This window comes from Barbus barbus (assembly GCF_936440315.1).
Source record: "Barbus barbus genome assembly, chromosome: 30".
NCBI lineage: Eukaryota > Metazoa > Chordata > Actinopteri > Cypriniformes > Cyprinidae > Barbus > Barbus barbus.
The window spans coordinates 8,246,543-8,262,189 of NC_136758.1; the positions used below are offsets into that span (position 1 = coordinate 8,246,543).

Consider the following 15,647-nt stretch of genomic DNA (forward strand, 5'->3'; position numbering starts at 1 on the left):
ATTATTCCAGTCTTCTGTCACATGATTCTTAAGAAATCATTGTAATATGCTGATTTGATGCTCGAGGCATTATCATCAATTCTTATCAACATTGAACAATTACGCTCCCTAATATTTTTTGCAGAAACCATATTTTATATATTTTTTGATAATAGAAATGCCAAAATAGCAATATTTATCACACTAGTGCTGTACTAATGTTATAAAACTGGCCAGTACAAGTAACCTGATTATTTTTTTTGTGTTATAGCCAGTATTAAAAATCAATGCCAATAATGTAAACAATAATGTCTAAAAATGTATGAATTAAATGAAACTGTTTGCCTGCTATTTTCATGGTATGGCCAATATAATATATCATTAACAATTTATATTTAAAAGAAGAATTTTAGCAAAACAAATAATATATTATATTGCATCTATAATATTAAAAATATAAAAAAAAGATAACTAAACTTAAACAGTAGCTTTACATATATTACAAATGGATGTACGACATTACAATCATGCGTTTACAACAGAAGCTATACACTTTGATCTCAAACAAAGTGCTTGAATTAAAAAAATAATAGATTATAATATATACACGTTTGTTTGTGTGTTTTATTAGATGTGTATCTAAAGTAAAATTTAAATTTAGACACACTTGTGAAATTAACAAAAGCCCTAAATTAATTTCCCAATTAAACGAAGTACGATTTAGAGCTATAATTTAGCATTTCATTTAACATTTGGAAAGTGTGTAATGTTTATTCATGAACACTCACAGCTCTGCTTTGAGTGGAGAAAGTTTGTTTCTCCAACCAGTAATTTTTCAGGATAAACGCATTGGCGCATAATGTTTATTAAAGATCATTAATTAATGTTTGTTGTATTATGTGTCTTTAGCCTTCAGCAACGTGATGACAAAGTTAGAGTGGTGGAGAACTTGCTGGAGTCCAGCCTCATTCAGATGGCCAATAAGGAAGCCGACCTGAAGGTGAACAAGAAATAATAGTAAAAATTATATATATATATATATATATATATATATATATATATATATACACGCACACACTATGTTGCCAAAAGTATTGGGTCACCCCCTTCTAATGAACATGTTTGACTACTTTAGTCATTTCCATGAGTACAAATCTTAATGTATAATAAGTTTATATTTGTGTTGATTACCTCTTTTAAAATGTTTTCATTTTTAAACAGGCAGTCAAAAATGAGTATGAAGGTTTGAAACAGCAACTGGAGGCAGTACAGAAACAGACCTCAGAACAGGTAGCGAGCCACTACAACACACAGGCATTGTTTGGTGGAGAAGAGAGAGCAGTATTGTGATTAGCGGTGTTGTGATTAACTGCCAAAGCTGCCCACTCACATTCTTCCTGTTTCTTTCCACCACATTTTTCCAGACAATATCAGAAAAGACACTAGAAGAGCTACAGCAAAAGTAAGTTACATAGTCACAACAAGGGCCAGAGTGGGGCCCATTTTCAGCCTGATGGTTTAATGCCCCCATATGTCTCAAGAACAAATGACATACTAAACGTCTTAAAGGGGTCATCGGATGGCCATTTTTCACAAGTTGATAGGATTCTTTAGGGTCTTAATGAAAAGTCTATAACAAATACACCACATACAAATTAAGTCAATAAATTAATATCAGACAACAATATGCATTATGCTTTTCTATAAAATATTCAACCACTGTATAAAAAGAACATTATTTGGAAGGGGTGGGGTTCATTGACGGGTAGGGGCAGAAATTGTGTTACACATAATATTTCATGATATCCTGTTTTTTTTTTTTTTTTTTAAACACTAACGGATTATAACTTTTTTTCCATCATCGTGACTGAAAAAAGCAAACAAGAAAGAGCATTTAAACCTAGCACCTAAACTTTTATTTTACAATGGTTGACTGTACTTTACATCGTCGTACATATGCATGTGTGGATTCACTCTTTCTCTCTGTGTGTGTGTGTGTGTGTGTGTGTGTGTGTGTGTGAGTGACACAACACTTTAATACATAGTGTGAGTAACTGATGTGCTGCTTTAAATACAAAGTAAAGATGTGTGATGAGTTACATTTTAGTTATCAGTCACACAGTAATGCAACACATGCTTTTTCCATGTATGTGTGTGCAAAAAATGGAGAGAAAGCAGGGAAGAAGCTGGGTATTTATATACGGCATATAATAATATTTTTTTAAAAACGCAACCGAGAGCTGTGCACACGCAACAAGCAGGATGCATGCTTCTACAGCCAAAATCCCGCTGTTTGCATGTGCACAGCTCTTTTTGGCAGCTATAAATATCATTTATTTTATAATACAGTATAGCACACGTCTTTGCCACTACGATAACTGCCTGTGATTTGCCTCTTTCTGTGTGCCTCTCATTTAAAATGAACTAGACATTTGCTCTTTATGCGTCCTGTGTGAAACTGGCTTTGTCTAAATGGCCAAATTTATGAGCAACCACTCCAGGCCTATAAATTAGAGTTTGTAAAGTTTTACAATGCCAGAAAACACATTTAGAAACAGCATACAATGTGAGTTTATAAAGGCAGAAACTATTTCTTGAGTGCTAAAATATTTTAACTTTCTGATTTGATCAGGATTCAGGAGAAGGATGAAAAAATTCGGTCAGTTGAGGAAAGTTTGCAGTCAGCAATGGACAAAGAATCAGAGAGAAAGAAGGCAGTGGAGGTAAGTGTGTACTATTCATTGCTCTAGAACAGTCTGTGCTCATCCATTTGCATGATGCATTAAAGGCGTATATGTATGTGTGCTCATAGGATCTACAAAAGCAAGTCGAGACTCTAAACACTGAACTTGCCCAGCTGAGGAGCAGAGAAACTCAGGAGTCAAACTCGGACTTAAACACTAAACTCCAGGAGCTTCATGCTCAGTATGTATCACTTCTGTCACATGGACATTTGCTTGTCATTTAAACTCAATAGAATTAATCAAGTAACATTTCACATATAAGTACTTATATGTAACAAGTAATACTTATTGTTTTTGTTGAAAATCTTTTTTCCGCTTTGAAATTGATCACATTACTATGGAAGCCCGTTTCCGCCACTGAATAACAAATTAAAACTTTTTATCTCTCAATTCTGACTTTTTTTCTTGCAATTCTGACTTTTTTCTCAGAATTTCGAGTTTATATCTCACAATTCTCAGAAAAAAAGTCAGAATTGCGAGTTATTTCGCAATTGACTATAAATCGTTATTTTGACTTTATAAATCGCAATTGTGAGTTTATATCATGCAATTCTGAGAAGTCAGAATTACGAGTTTGTATCACGCAATGAGAAAAAAGTCAGAATTGCGAGATATAAACTCGCAAATACGAGGAAAAAGTCAGAATTGCAAAATTTGTTTTTATCTTGCAATTGTGAGTTTGTCTCACAATTCTGTGGAAAAAAAAAAGAAAAAAAAAGCCAGTTGTGAGAGAAAAAGTCCCAATAAACTTTTTTTAATTTTTTTTTTATTCAGTGGCGAAAATGGGCTTCCATACATTACAGAAGTAAAGTTGGATTTATGTAAAATAATAAAATTGCATTGTTTTATTGTAAATTAAGTCAAAAATCTAATTTAATTTAAAAGATTAAAGCAAGTTATGAATTAAATTTAATTATACACAATTATTGATGATAAATTTGTATTAAACCACAAAACCCAGAACTTAGAAAAGATTTGGGTTTGATGATTTTATGGCACCCAAATTAGAATTTACTTATAAACAATGTTATGTTTGTTTTACATGTTCTCAAGGTCTAACAAACATATTGAATGCATTTCCTGCTGTTAATGGTATGAAACAAAAATCTGTATGATACTGAAAAATGACTGTGGTTTAATATTTTTAGCCATATCACCCAGCCTTTCCCAAAGTTGTTCTCAAATTCAGTTTCATTAGTCAGTTCCTGAAATTAAATTAAATTGCAGTTCTGAAAACATAATTTAAATGAATTTTAAGAATATTACATTTACAAAACTTTTTGTGACGCTAATTATAGATTTGACCAAATTGCATATTTTTCTCGAATCTTTTGGCCACAGTTTGGCACTATACAGTTATTACATTGTACAATACTTCTTCTGGAGAAAAAATGAATTCTGAGTACAGATCAATAATGCTTAGGTGTATATTGTAGGTTAACGGCCAAGGATCAGGATGTTGAGAGACTGCAGAGAGAACTTGAGAAGGAAGTCCAGCAGCAGCAGCAGGTGAGAGTGCTGGGAAATTCATATCAGATGCAATAAACAACTACAACAGACTATCAATGTAAAACATTAGATTTACTTCAGGTACATCTTTCGACATTCAGTTTGTGTTTTGCATTGATGTAGTAATTTGTGTCTCTTTTTCCCAAAGCAAACGGTTTCAATAGTTCCCAGCCCGGAATTATTAACAGTGTAAGATTCATATTCATTTTTTTTATATGTTGATCATCTGTAACAGTATAATAAAGGCTTATCACACCAGCTTAATACATTCTGCTATGTGTGTGTCTTCAGGCTGGCAGAGAAGGACCAGAGGCTGTCTGAACTTCAGGAAGAGCTGCTTGAGTTGAGGGAATCAGTGGAGCTTCATCGTAAGAAGAACAATGTAAGTTAAGCAAGATTGAACCTTGAGCAGCTCTTTACCTGTAGAAGAGGGAGCAGAAGCCAAGCTTTAGCTTTTCTTGCCTAATGCACATGCAAATGAGCATGTAAAGCAGGTGACTTGAATTTGAATGGCAGCTCTGTAGTCTTGACCAGATGCTGTGACTCCCTGAACCTTTGAGAAATGTTTCTTACAAATGTTATTGGATGTTTTAAGTGTGTTAGTAATCATTTTAAGGGTACTGGTGACTGCAAAGAAGGTGCACTAAATTAAAAACACTTTTAAAGTTGTTTAAAATATATTATTATTATATTAAATATAATGTTTAAAATTGTGCGTTAGGTTTTTCTTTGACCCCTTATATTCAGGTGAGACTTTTGTCCCAAAAAATATAGTAGACTCGCATGAGATTATCAGTAAAAAGCTTTTTTTCCCTTTACATACATGTGGTCCCCCATCATGGAGGAAGCTTTTTGAGATATCTTGAGAACTCTACATTGTGGAACATTTTTGTTGAGAAAAAAAATGAACAGCATTCTGCTGATAGGGAATGGTAATGTTTGTTTTGTTTTTTTTTGTGCATCCATAGGTGTCAGTATAAAGTCTGAGATCAATTTTGCATCGGCCACAAAACCAAAAAATGATCAAATACACCTTTAAGTAATATAATTCTTTGACTTAAAACATTGCATACAAAATTCTGAATCACAGCTGATATAGTATGAAAGAAAAACATAGAGAAGCATGGGAAGTCTGTTTGGATCACTGGTTCTCAACCAAGGGGGTGTAGCAAACTTATGTATGTATGTTTATTCAATATATATATGTATATATAATGTATAGTAATATATACATACATGCATACTTAAAGTTCTTCAAATTAGAACATTAAAATAAACTTAAAAAAAAAAAAAAAATGTTTCATATTCACCCCCTCAACAACTTTTTTTTTTTGAAGAAGAACCAGGGTTCCCACTGTCTTGAATAACCTGAAAAAAGTTGTGTAAATTAATACTATCTCCATGGCCATTTTTAATACATTTTAGAAAAACATTTTTCTTGTTGTGCCATAGTCTATTATTAATATTTTATGTAGTAGAAATTGTGATTTAAAAATCCTTAGCCTTAACAACTGGAAAATTCTGGGTTCTTCAAATATTGTTGTGTACAGTGGTTTAGATAGTCTAAGAGTACATCAGCTCAGAAATTTGTATTTTATTTCTTTTTTTATTTTAGTTCATTTATTTTCGAAATGCTATGATGTTTAAATATCTTGCATTTATTCCACCATTTTTGTAGCTGAACATTCTACGTTCTCTTTTTTTTTTTTTTTTCTCTCATTTTATTCATGTAATTCTTGAGTTGCAGCATGATTTTGTTCATTGTTTGGGAATTTAAATGTTCAATTTTTTTACATTTATTAACCCTTCAAAATAGTAAGGCTATTGCTTCTAGTCTAGAAATGATTTTGTGAACCTTCAATGTCAGTGGTACAGGGAAGTGTCCAGGTTGTACTTTGGACTGCATACATGGGTCTATAAATGGCAAAATGAATGGGACAATCAAGAGTGTAGGCTGAACTGAAAGTGGTGTTTCTCTGAAACTGACTAGGAGCTCCGGGAGAAAAACTGGAGCGCTATGGAGGCGCTGTCAGCCACCGAGACCATACTGCAGGGAAAACTCACCAAGAGCGTCAAGGTTCGCACCACAACTCCCAAACTACTTCACTCTAGAGTCAAATCAAAGCATATCCAGTAAGCCTCTGCCATTTATTGACCAGTGAAGTTCTCATTCCTTATTAACGTCCTCATTAACGGCTGCATACTCATTTCATAACTCTGACCTGCTCAGCTGCATGCTACTAATGCACTATGCTGAATGCTGAGAGCTGTAAAAAGCTTTAAAACTTGCCCAGAAATTTTGGCTGAATCTTTGTTTTTAAATTCTCCTCCGTGGTTTTTTTTTTCTCTTCTAAATGGTTGTAAACAAATCACCTGAAATGAGTGTGCAGCAATTTTTTTAAATCCTTTTTTTTATTTTTTTTATTAGATTAGGAATCATTTCATATCCATTGTGTTATTTGACCTCCACTGATTTCCTCTTTCCCAGCATGCTGATCACTGACTGATTTCCGCTATTCAGTCGGCACAAATTTCAATTTTATCTCAATCATTCCAAAGAACCGTTATGAAAAAAGCCGATTGGGATGAAAATGACCCAATCTGAAGGCACACAGAATGATGTACAGCTTGTTCTCTATTTATTGGTTTGATCCTTCCTGGTTTTCCCTTTCCCGTCACATTTTAACGTCTCACCATCTCTTTCCTCCTGCCAGGTTTATAGACCTGTCAGTAATCAGAAACTCCTGCCCCTTCATGGGGTTGAGCGGTCATCTAAATGTAGCGAGGCATAGCGGCATAGAGTAACCAGTGACCTGAAGTGTCCTGAAGCTATAACTAACCCTGCTTGCATCATGAGTTATTCTGCTGTGGCTCGGCCTGCTGTCACTAGTCGGGCGGACAGCATGTACTGTCCAGTGTGTGGACATCTGCTCTCTGTCATCTCCAGCTGTATGAATCCCAGCCCTGCACCTGCTGGACAAACTCAGCATTCGCCAGATTTCTGTTATGTTCTTATGCTCCTACTCTTCTGTGGATCTGCTCAATTAATACGTTCCAAAAAAGTTGTATTATTTGGCCTTTAAAGCCAACCTGAAATCAAATTGAACCCTTTTTTGCTTTATTACTGCACATTGAAGGCCTTATTGTGAAGTAAAATTTCCAAAGAAATTCTGATCTTTTTCTAATCAAAATGTGATAACTTGGGAGGAATAGATTTAGTTAATTTGTATTCCATTTGATCACAGTCCAGTCAGTTGCCAATGGATATAAACTCTTTTTTCCTGATTAAAGAGTAAATTCATAGAAAAATGAAAATTGTCATAATTTAGGCTACCTATGTTGTTCCCAACCTTTATGACTTTGTTTTGTGGAACATAAAATATATGTTTATGAAATAAACTGGTCTTCAACATCTACTTTTTTGTTCTGCAGAAGAATGAACAACATGAGGGTAAATAAATGATGGCAGTTTTCATTTTAAGGGGACTATCCCTTTAAATATCTTGATTTACTTGACTATACTTAAAGTCCAGTATTTATTTCAGTAATAAAATGAACTCAAACACAAATAGTTTTTTTTTTAATGTCTAGATGAAGTATGTTTTGTTTTTCCTTTTTTAAACTTTTATTTTTAATTTAGTATTTATCTACTTATTTATGCTTCTTTTTATATACATGGTGTTTTACAATTGTCTTAAGACAAAAATGATCTATTGAGCCATTGTCCTGAAATATCCTGATCTAGTGCTGGCTTTTAGATATTTAGTTGTTTGTATTGATGAGTAGAGGGTTGAAAAGGTTTGATTTAGTGATTAACTTTAGTCAGTCAGGGAGTCAGTTGGTGCTGAATGTTATTCAAAACAGTTGAATATTTCATTTGTGTGCATATATGCGAGAGTACATTTGGCTTATAGTAGAAATGAGTGAAATTGATAAAAGCACAGGGATTTTTAGGTGAAATTGTCACTCGTGGGGAGGACCAGTGGCTTGATACAAATCTAGGCATAGTTTTTGTGGTGTGGATTATGGCGTGGTTTTAAGATGAACTATGAAATGTAAGTGGAGCACTTTTAAGCAGTTTGATTGGAGTGTTTGGTCTGTGTTTTTCCACAGGAGCATCAGACAGTGCTGGAGACAGCGGAGGCCGAATGCCGAGCATTGCTGCACAGATTCCTGCCGCACGTGCCACTGCCCACTGACCAGGTGCACAATACACACACACGCACAAAACATTTATTTAATCTCCCCATCCTAATAAACTGAATCAGGATTCACATCTGTGCATGTTTGCATAATCGTCTAATGTAAATGTACATTCTGATTGTGCAGAACCACCAGCAGTGGCTACAGAACTTTGAGTCGTCTGTGAGAGAGAGCTCTGCTGGAGAAGTGACCTCTGCCCCTGCGTCAGGAGCTGGAGATGCCCAGGTACAGAAGCATTGTAAACCTTCCAGAGACATTGTCTAATGAACCAATTCCAGTACTTTATGAATTTAGTGGGTGCACAAACATTTCAGAAGACTTCAAGATTTTTTTTTTATTTGGGCAGGCTTTAGCAGAGAAGTTGAAAGAGGCTGAGGAGGCCCAGAAAGTTCTACAGAAAGATTGTGAGACGTACAAGAAAGTGCTAGCAGAGACGGTGAGTTGTTCATGGCATCTGTCTGCGATTTTAAAAACCAAAATGTGTGGCACTGACAGTATGTTAGCAGCAGTGGGCTGAGGGTTGTGTAGTGATGGTGTTGGTGTTGGGTGCACAGGAAGGAATCCTGCAGCGGCTACAGAGCAGTGTGGAGCAGGAGGAGACGTGCTGGAGGAAGAAGTTGGAGCAGTCACAGGCTGATCTCAGAGAGGTTGGTAAACACCTCTCCTTTGACATTGTAGACCGTTAATAGTTAGGTTTAATGCCTAATGACAATGATTCGGTGTGGTTATGATTCTCTACTAAATCCTGCATTGTGTCATTAGAGCTATTATTTTATTAAATCAATTATTACATTCTGCAGTTGATGCACTGAATCACTGTCAGATTCATCGCATTGCCATGTGTTTTTGACACTCCTATATTATTATTATTATATAACCGATACAAGTTCCAATATAAGTTAATTTTTATTTTATTTTTTTGTAATATCACATTTCTTTTTTTTTTTTATAGTTTGGGGTTGGTAAGTTAACTCCAGTTTTCAGTGTCGCATGATCCTTCAGAAATCGTTCAAATATGCTGATTTGGTACTCTGTAAATATTTTATTATTACTAACCATGTTTGTGGATACTTTTTCTTCTGGATTCTTTAAATAAAGAACAACATTTTGTTTGAAATATAAATATTTGCAACTAGGGATGCGCCCGAATACGTATTCGGAAAGGTAATGATGTGTACTACAGTAAGTGTAAAGGGAATAAATACGATATATACGAGAAAAATATATTTCAGTGCTTTCAGGGAGCCGTTATTAAAATGCGGGACATTGAAATCACTTATGAATGCGCGTTTACTTTTTACTTTCACTTTTGAGATTCGCGATCACACGCAGCCTAATCTACTAAGGAGCAGCACTACTTACCACACATTTCACAAGATTAACGTTAGATGTTTGTCAGTGGTGCTCAGGATCTGTAAATCATTCGACGTCGTCCTATCGGTTATCTCTCCTTACCTCTCTCTGTTTATGTGGTAAGTGAAATTTTATGTACTGTAATGTAACGGGCTACTGCTAGCAAGCGGCTAACCATGTCTCTCTTGTGGCTCCGTAGAACGCATTATTCGTTTTCCATGCCTTTCCGAATATGGATTCGCTATTCGGGCACATCCCTATTTGCAACATTATAAAAGTCTTTGTCACTTTTGATTAATTTAGTGCATCATCACTGCTGAAGAAAAATATGAAAAAACAAAAAAAAAAAAAAACTTGCAGACCCCAAATCTTTGATTGGTAGCATATTGCATATAAATTTGGTATAATTTTCTGATTTCTTATATAAAATATTATTATATAATATAAAATTTATATATAATGTATGCTATATTATATGATCTTGTAATAGTACAATATATATTAGTAGTATAGTAAAAGGTAAATAAACATTTAATGTGAACTAAAAATAATCTTGGCACATAATAGTAACGAAAATTTGAGGTGAAAATGTGCTTAATTATCATGAATATAATAGCCATATCACCAATTTTTTTAATGCGAAATGTCTTTTTTCTTATTTTGGAGGCTAAGACCTAGTGTTTTTGTAAGATTCACCAAGTTAGGCTGCAAAATAAAAATGTGATGCTTTGGTGTTTAGATGACTCAGAGGGTAATTGCGCTGGAACAGGAAGAGGATAGACTGAGCTCAGATGGAGATGTGGAGAGTGTGAGTTTGCTTTCGGTTTGAACAGCTCTGAAACGCAGTACAACTTGCACCTTAAATTTGAAAAACAAAACAGCACTGGGCTGAAGAGTATCCCTTTGAATACTGCTTTGCAATTTATATATCGCAGCTAAGGAGAGACAAACAGCACCTGGAGGCTGAACTGGAGAGAGCGGAGCGTGAGAGCGCCACCTATGTGTCAGAGGTCAGAGAGGTAAACGCAAATACTAACACCTTACTGCATGCTTTTACATCTGTCTCTCGCTCTTTTGTGTTTTAGTTGCTTGTGGTTGTGTCGTTTTGAAATGTCTAACATGTGAGATTGTAGCAGCTAAACTAAAACCTGTTGAAGGGTTGGCATCTACTTGTCTGTCCTCAGTCCGAACTATTGCAGCGGTGAGTGAGTGATGGATGAATTTATGATGTAATTGAAGAGATCTTTCCAATGCTCTCAGCTTTTATTGTCTGGACTGAGGATAGAACTTCTTCAAGGAATGTTCCGGCTTCAATATGTTAAGCTTTATGCATTTACAGCATGCTGTCGATTACCAGAGAAAGAAATTTTGACTCGTTCCTTCCTTCGAAGTAGAGGGTTTAAATATTGCCACAGTTACTTCCATTGTAAGGGAGTCAAAATTCTTTTCTGTGGTAATCACTCAAGCTAAACTTGCCTGGATGTTTCTCAGGGAACATGTCCTATATTTATAAATCTCATAAACCCGTTGCATAGACCTGGATTACTTTCACCAAACCCAACAAGGTTGATCTTCCATGGACGTGTTGGAAATTACACTGGACGTCCCTTATATACTGTATTAAACTAAGACACCATCCTCCAAAACCAGCCCCACTCGTTCCTTAAACATCTCAAACTTCATTTCAGCTCAAAGATCTCTTGACCGAGTTGCAAAGCAAACTCGACGGCTCGTACACAGAGGCCGTCAGGCAGAATGAGGAGTTGAATTTGGTAAGACGTCCCCCTGGTTAAACTGAAGTAGCTTTCCCTTTCTCCTCTTGAGCTCACATGGGTGAGGGCGCTTGTTTCAAGCACCTGGACTTTTATGGCAAGGGCTTGCTATCTGTTATCTCTCATTTCTAAACATTTATATTCATTTTCCAATAATAACAATGTCATGCTCCAGCGAAGACAATACAGCATCATGAATTGCAGTTAATTTTGCAATAAATGCTGTTCTTGACTAGAGATTTGAATGTCTTGATCATATGAAACATTAGAGATGACAGATACACCTTGCCAAAGTTATGATGTGTTAATATCTTACACTGTTTACTCTGCGGTCACAGTTACTGCCACTTTTGCTTAAAACTTGGAACTGCAGGCACAAGCACATTCCTAACGGCTCAGCATTTGTCTGTTACATACACTACTGTTTAAAAGTTTGGGCTCAGTAAGATTTTTTTTAATAGTCTTGTTTGGCAAGGATGCATTCTTTTTTTATATAAAAAAAAAGAAAAAATATATATATTTTATTTATTTATATCGATAGAATCAATAGAAGAGAAGGATAATGGTGTTAATTTCTGAAGGATCATTTGACACTGAAGACAGAAGGAATGATGCCAAAAATTCAGCTTTACATCACAGGAATAAATTACAAGTGTGCAAAATATTAAAATACGAGATTTATTTTAAATTGTAAAAATGCTTCACAATAATGATTTTACTGTATTTTTTTATCAATTAAATAAGACCGTTCTTTTAAAACATTCAAATCTCTTATCAACTTTAAACTTATGAGCAGTAGTGTGGTTGTTGTTGTCTTTTATTCTAGTGTAAAATGTTGTCCATTGTCTGTTCTGTGAACTTTTATTCTCTGAACTAGTGTCAAATCCTCAGTGTTTGTGTGTTTTTGACATTTAGACCTCATTCTTTACCCCTTTTATGAAGGAAACATACATTTCCCCAATTTAAATGTCCATTTCCATCTTTTGGAGTAGCTATTGTTGTATCCGAAACTTTACTGCAAACATTTGTGTTAGAGAAAAATAAAATAACTTTTCTCAAGTATTCAGCAGAGTGAGCTATATTCCTTAAATGGATAGTTCTCTTCAAATTCTGTCATTATTTACTACTTCATTCCAATCCTGTATGATTTTCTTTCTTCTGTGAAAGTCCAAAGGAGATGTTTAACAGTGTGTCCAAGCTGTTCTCTTCCATACAATGACAGTGAATGGCCACCAGATTGTTTCCAGCAAAATGCCAAAGTATTACCAAATTAGTCTGTTCTGTTCCTAAAACTAAAACTCCTGACAAAAAGAATAGGAAACGTACAGCCTGGACGTTCTGCTCTAAATTTCTCCTTTTGTGTTCCACAGAAAAAAGTCATACAGGTTTTGAAAGAGTTGGAAGTGAGTAAATGAACTGCCCATCACTGACTTTTCAGTAAAGTGATATTTGACTTGGCTTTTTCTTCAGCTTAAGACTCAGCTGACCAAGACGCTGTGTAAGCTTGAGACAGAGGAGAGTGAGCGACAGAAAGTTGCTGGAGACCTTTATAAGGTAAAGATTGCGATGCAGGAGGGTCTTTCTGTTACACCGTCTGCATTTTAAAACAGTTAAGTGATTAAGAAGCTCGTTTGTTATCAAGTTATTTTCTTTCCCTCATTGTATGTCGTGTCACCTGATCAGGCCCAGCAGTCTCTGGAGTTGATTCAGGCAGAGATCGTTAAAGAAGCAGGCCAAGCTGACCTGATAGAGACCAGCAGCCTCACGCAAACGGTGAGAAGTTTGTTAGCTTGCAAAACAATATACTGTTTAACACATGTGGACAGTTTTTGCTTGTCAGGTGTGAGTGGGTTAATGAGATGAACTACACCTGTGGATACTGTACTAGAACACCTGACTTAACACTCTCTTTATAATCATCATAAGTTTAAATACCACTGTTTTATAGGGTTGCTTACATTTTCTAGAGAGAGAGAGACTGTGCAAAAAGTCTTAGGCCATTAGTATTTAGTACATCATCAAGAAACAGATCAAACTGAGACGGACTAAATCCAGAAGAACTGTGGCAACGTCTCCAAGATGCTAAAAACTAAAAATGAAATCAATATTATAAATTTATAGACTATATAAAATATATAACTAAATACAATGTATAATAAAACTATACAACTATATAAAACAACTATTAACAGGAATAAAAATTAAAATATAAAAACAAAAATGTTAAAAACTCGGTATCCCAAGGATACTAAAATAGCACTGCAAGTATGGTTATTGGGTTTAGTCTTTTTGAAAACTGTGACTTTTTAAAAATGTCTGCCTGACTTCTGCAATCTTTTGACTCGTGTTCTTAGGAGGAGATTGACCGTAAGGAGAAGATGACTGCAGGGTTGAATCAGACAGTACAGGAACTACAAGAACTGCTTCAGTCTGTCAACAGACAGCTTACTAAGGGAAATGAAAGGGTAGGATCCATTTTTTGTTATTGTTTTTTTTATGTATTCTAGTGTTTCTTAGATCAAATCACTGTAGTTAAACAGCATTTAAAAATAGTACCAATGTTACACATTTTACACTTGGCCTTTTAGCCAACATTGCCTATATATGCTTTTTCTTACATAATATAAAAGCATTATAAAGTTCACAGGAAATGAATCTGATTGCGGTAAATTCATTAAGCTTTCTGTTGGCTACTCTATTTGCTAATGTTAGTTCCCAGTTATGGTAAACAAGTGCCTTATTGTCTTTTTGTTTCAGGATGATGGTGATAAATTATACTCTAATTATAAACTGTAATGAAACAGAGGAAGTGTGCTCTCATAAAGCCACATGACGTCATGCCAGAATAACCCACCGTCAGATTCCAGCCCTGTTTACTGCACCTGATCTACCATGTGATCTCCAGTTACACCAATCCCATCACACTCCAGCCTGGGGTCCCCTTCTCCCAGCAGGACCCTGAAGACGTGCACTCAGTGAACCGGATCCTTTCTAAAGCGGTGTCAACTCCTCTACCGTGGCATTGCTCATATTCACTAGACGTACAGTGCAAAGGCATCCCATAGACGAGACGGTTAGACTCATTGACGTTTCATTTGACCATTTTTTCAGTCCAAATACTTTGAATACTACTTTTTGTTAGCTCTCTTTGACCAGAGAGGTTTTTATCCTTTCGTATAAAGAGCGTTGAGGATATTTGTGTTTTAAAAATAAAATAACTGTTAGGATCTACTGACACTCAGAGTGCTTGCAGCTCTCGTCTTAAAACCCTTAAACTCAGAGGCACATGCAAGAGATCCGTTTTAAACCAATAAATGCGTTTCCTGACTAATTATGCTCAATTTAGAATTTGTTTTCCTGGGGGCTGTTGTAATGAGGGACATATTACGGTATCGCGGGTGAAAGACGGGTTAAATCTGTGCTAAACACCACTGCAAGTAATTCTTTAAGTGCTGCTCAGACAGAGGCATCCTCCTCATCTATTGTTATCACACTCTATACTGTTGCTAATTTCATTTACACTGAGATTTCATTTTTTGTAAAACAGGTGACCGGTAATAAAAGGGATGCTTGATTAAAAATGCAGTCTGGCCTCCATTTTTGTTTTGTTTTTTATAAGTGTTTTCTTTCTTTCTTGCTTGCTTTCTTTTCCTATCTTGAAATTGTAAAGCATAAAAATAAGTGATTGCCCTTTACTTTTGTGAACCAATCCATTTTCGGAGCTATTTGGTGGCATGGTAAATGTTGCACACAGGAATATTTGGCTGGCTAAATATTATTATTATTATTATTATTATTATGCATTATAAAATCTAAAATATTGTATTTTTGGAAATAAATCTTATTTTCTCCAAGGCTGCAATTATTTGATTAGAATTATTCAAAAATACACTAAGAACAGTAATATTGTAAAATATTATTGCAATTTTAAAAATGTCATTTATTCCTGTGATGGCAAAGCATCATTACTCCAGTCTTCAGTGTCACACGATCCTTCAGAAATCATGTCAATTTACTTCTCAAAAAATATTTCTTACTGATTGCAATGTTGAAAATGCTGATTAATATTTTTGTGGAAATTGATAGT

The 15,647-nt window shown here is 35.1% G+C and overlaps 1 protein-coding gene across 6 annotated transcripts in view; it reads left to right on the plus strand.

The window, feature by feature from the left end:
* Positions 1–15,144, plus strand: part of LOC306850726 (kinectin-like) — a 33,572-nt gene extending 18,428 nt beyond the window's left edge. The window contains exons 17-36 of one of the 6 annotated variants that reach the window (XM_079386550.1): positions 889–979; positions 1,201–1,269; positions 1,404–1,441; positions 2,612–2,702; positions 2,792–2,904; positions 4,160–4,232; positions 4,381–4,421; positions 4,524–4,614; positions 6,223–6,309; positions 8,346–8,435; positions 8,562–8,660; positions 8,782–8,871; positions 8,990–9,082; positions 10,528–10,596; positions 10,724–10,807; positions 11,477–11,560; positions 13,031–13,114; positions 13,244–13,333; positions 13,915–14,025; positions 14,318–15,144. In XM_079386550.1, coding sequence (XP_079242676.1) covers positions 889–979; positions 1,201–1,269; positions 1,404–1,441; positions 2,612–2,702; positions 2,792–2,904; positions 4,160–4,232; positions 4,381–4,421; positions 4,524–4,614; positions 6,223–6,309; positions 8,346–8,435; positions 8,562–8,660; positions 8,782–8,871; positions 8,990–9,082; positions 10,528–10,596; positions 10,724–10,807; positions 11,477–11,560; positions 13,031–13,114; positions 13,244–13,333; positions 13,915–14,025; positions 14,318–14,356 — 1,627 coding nt within the window. In that variant the 3' untranslated portion in view covers positions 14,357–15,144. The remainder of the gene's footprint in view (positions 1–888; positions 980–1,200; positions 1,270–1,403; positions 1,442–2,611; positions 2,703–2,791; positions 2,905–4,159; positions 4,233–4,380; positions 4,422–4,523; positions 4,615–6,222; positions 6,310–8,345; positions 8,436–8,561; positions 8,661–8,781; positions 8,872–8,989; positions 9,083–10,527; positions 10,597–10,723; positions 10,808–11,476; positions 11,561–13,030; positions 13,115–13,243; positions 13,334–13,914; positions 14,026–14,317) is intronic. The other 5 variants (XM_079386551.1, XM_079386553.1, XM_079386552.1 and 2 more) reach the window with 5 other exon arrangements.
* Positions 15,145–15,647: the final 503 nt, after the last annotated feature.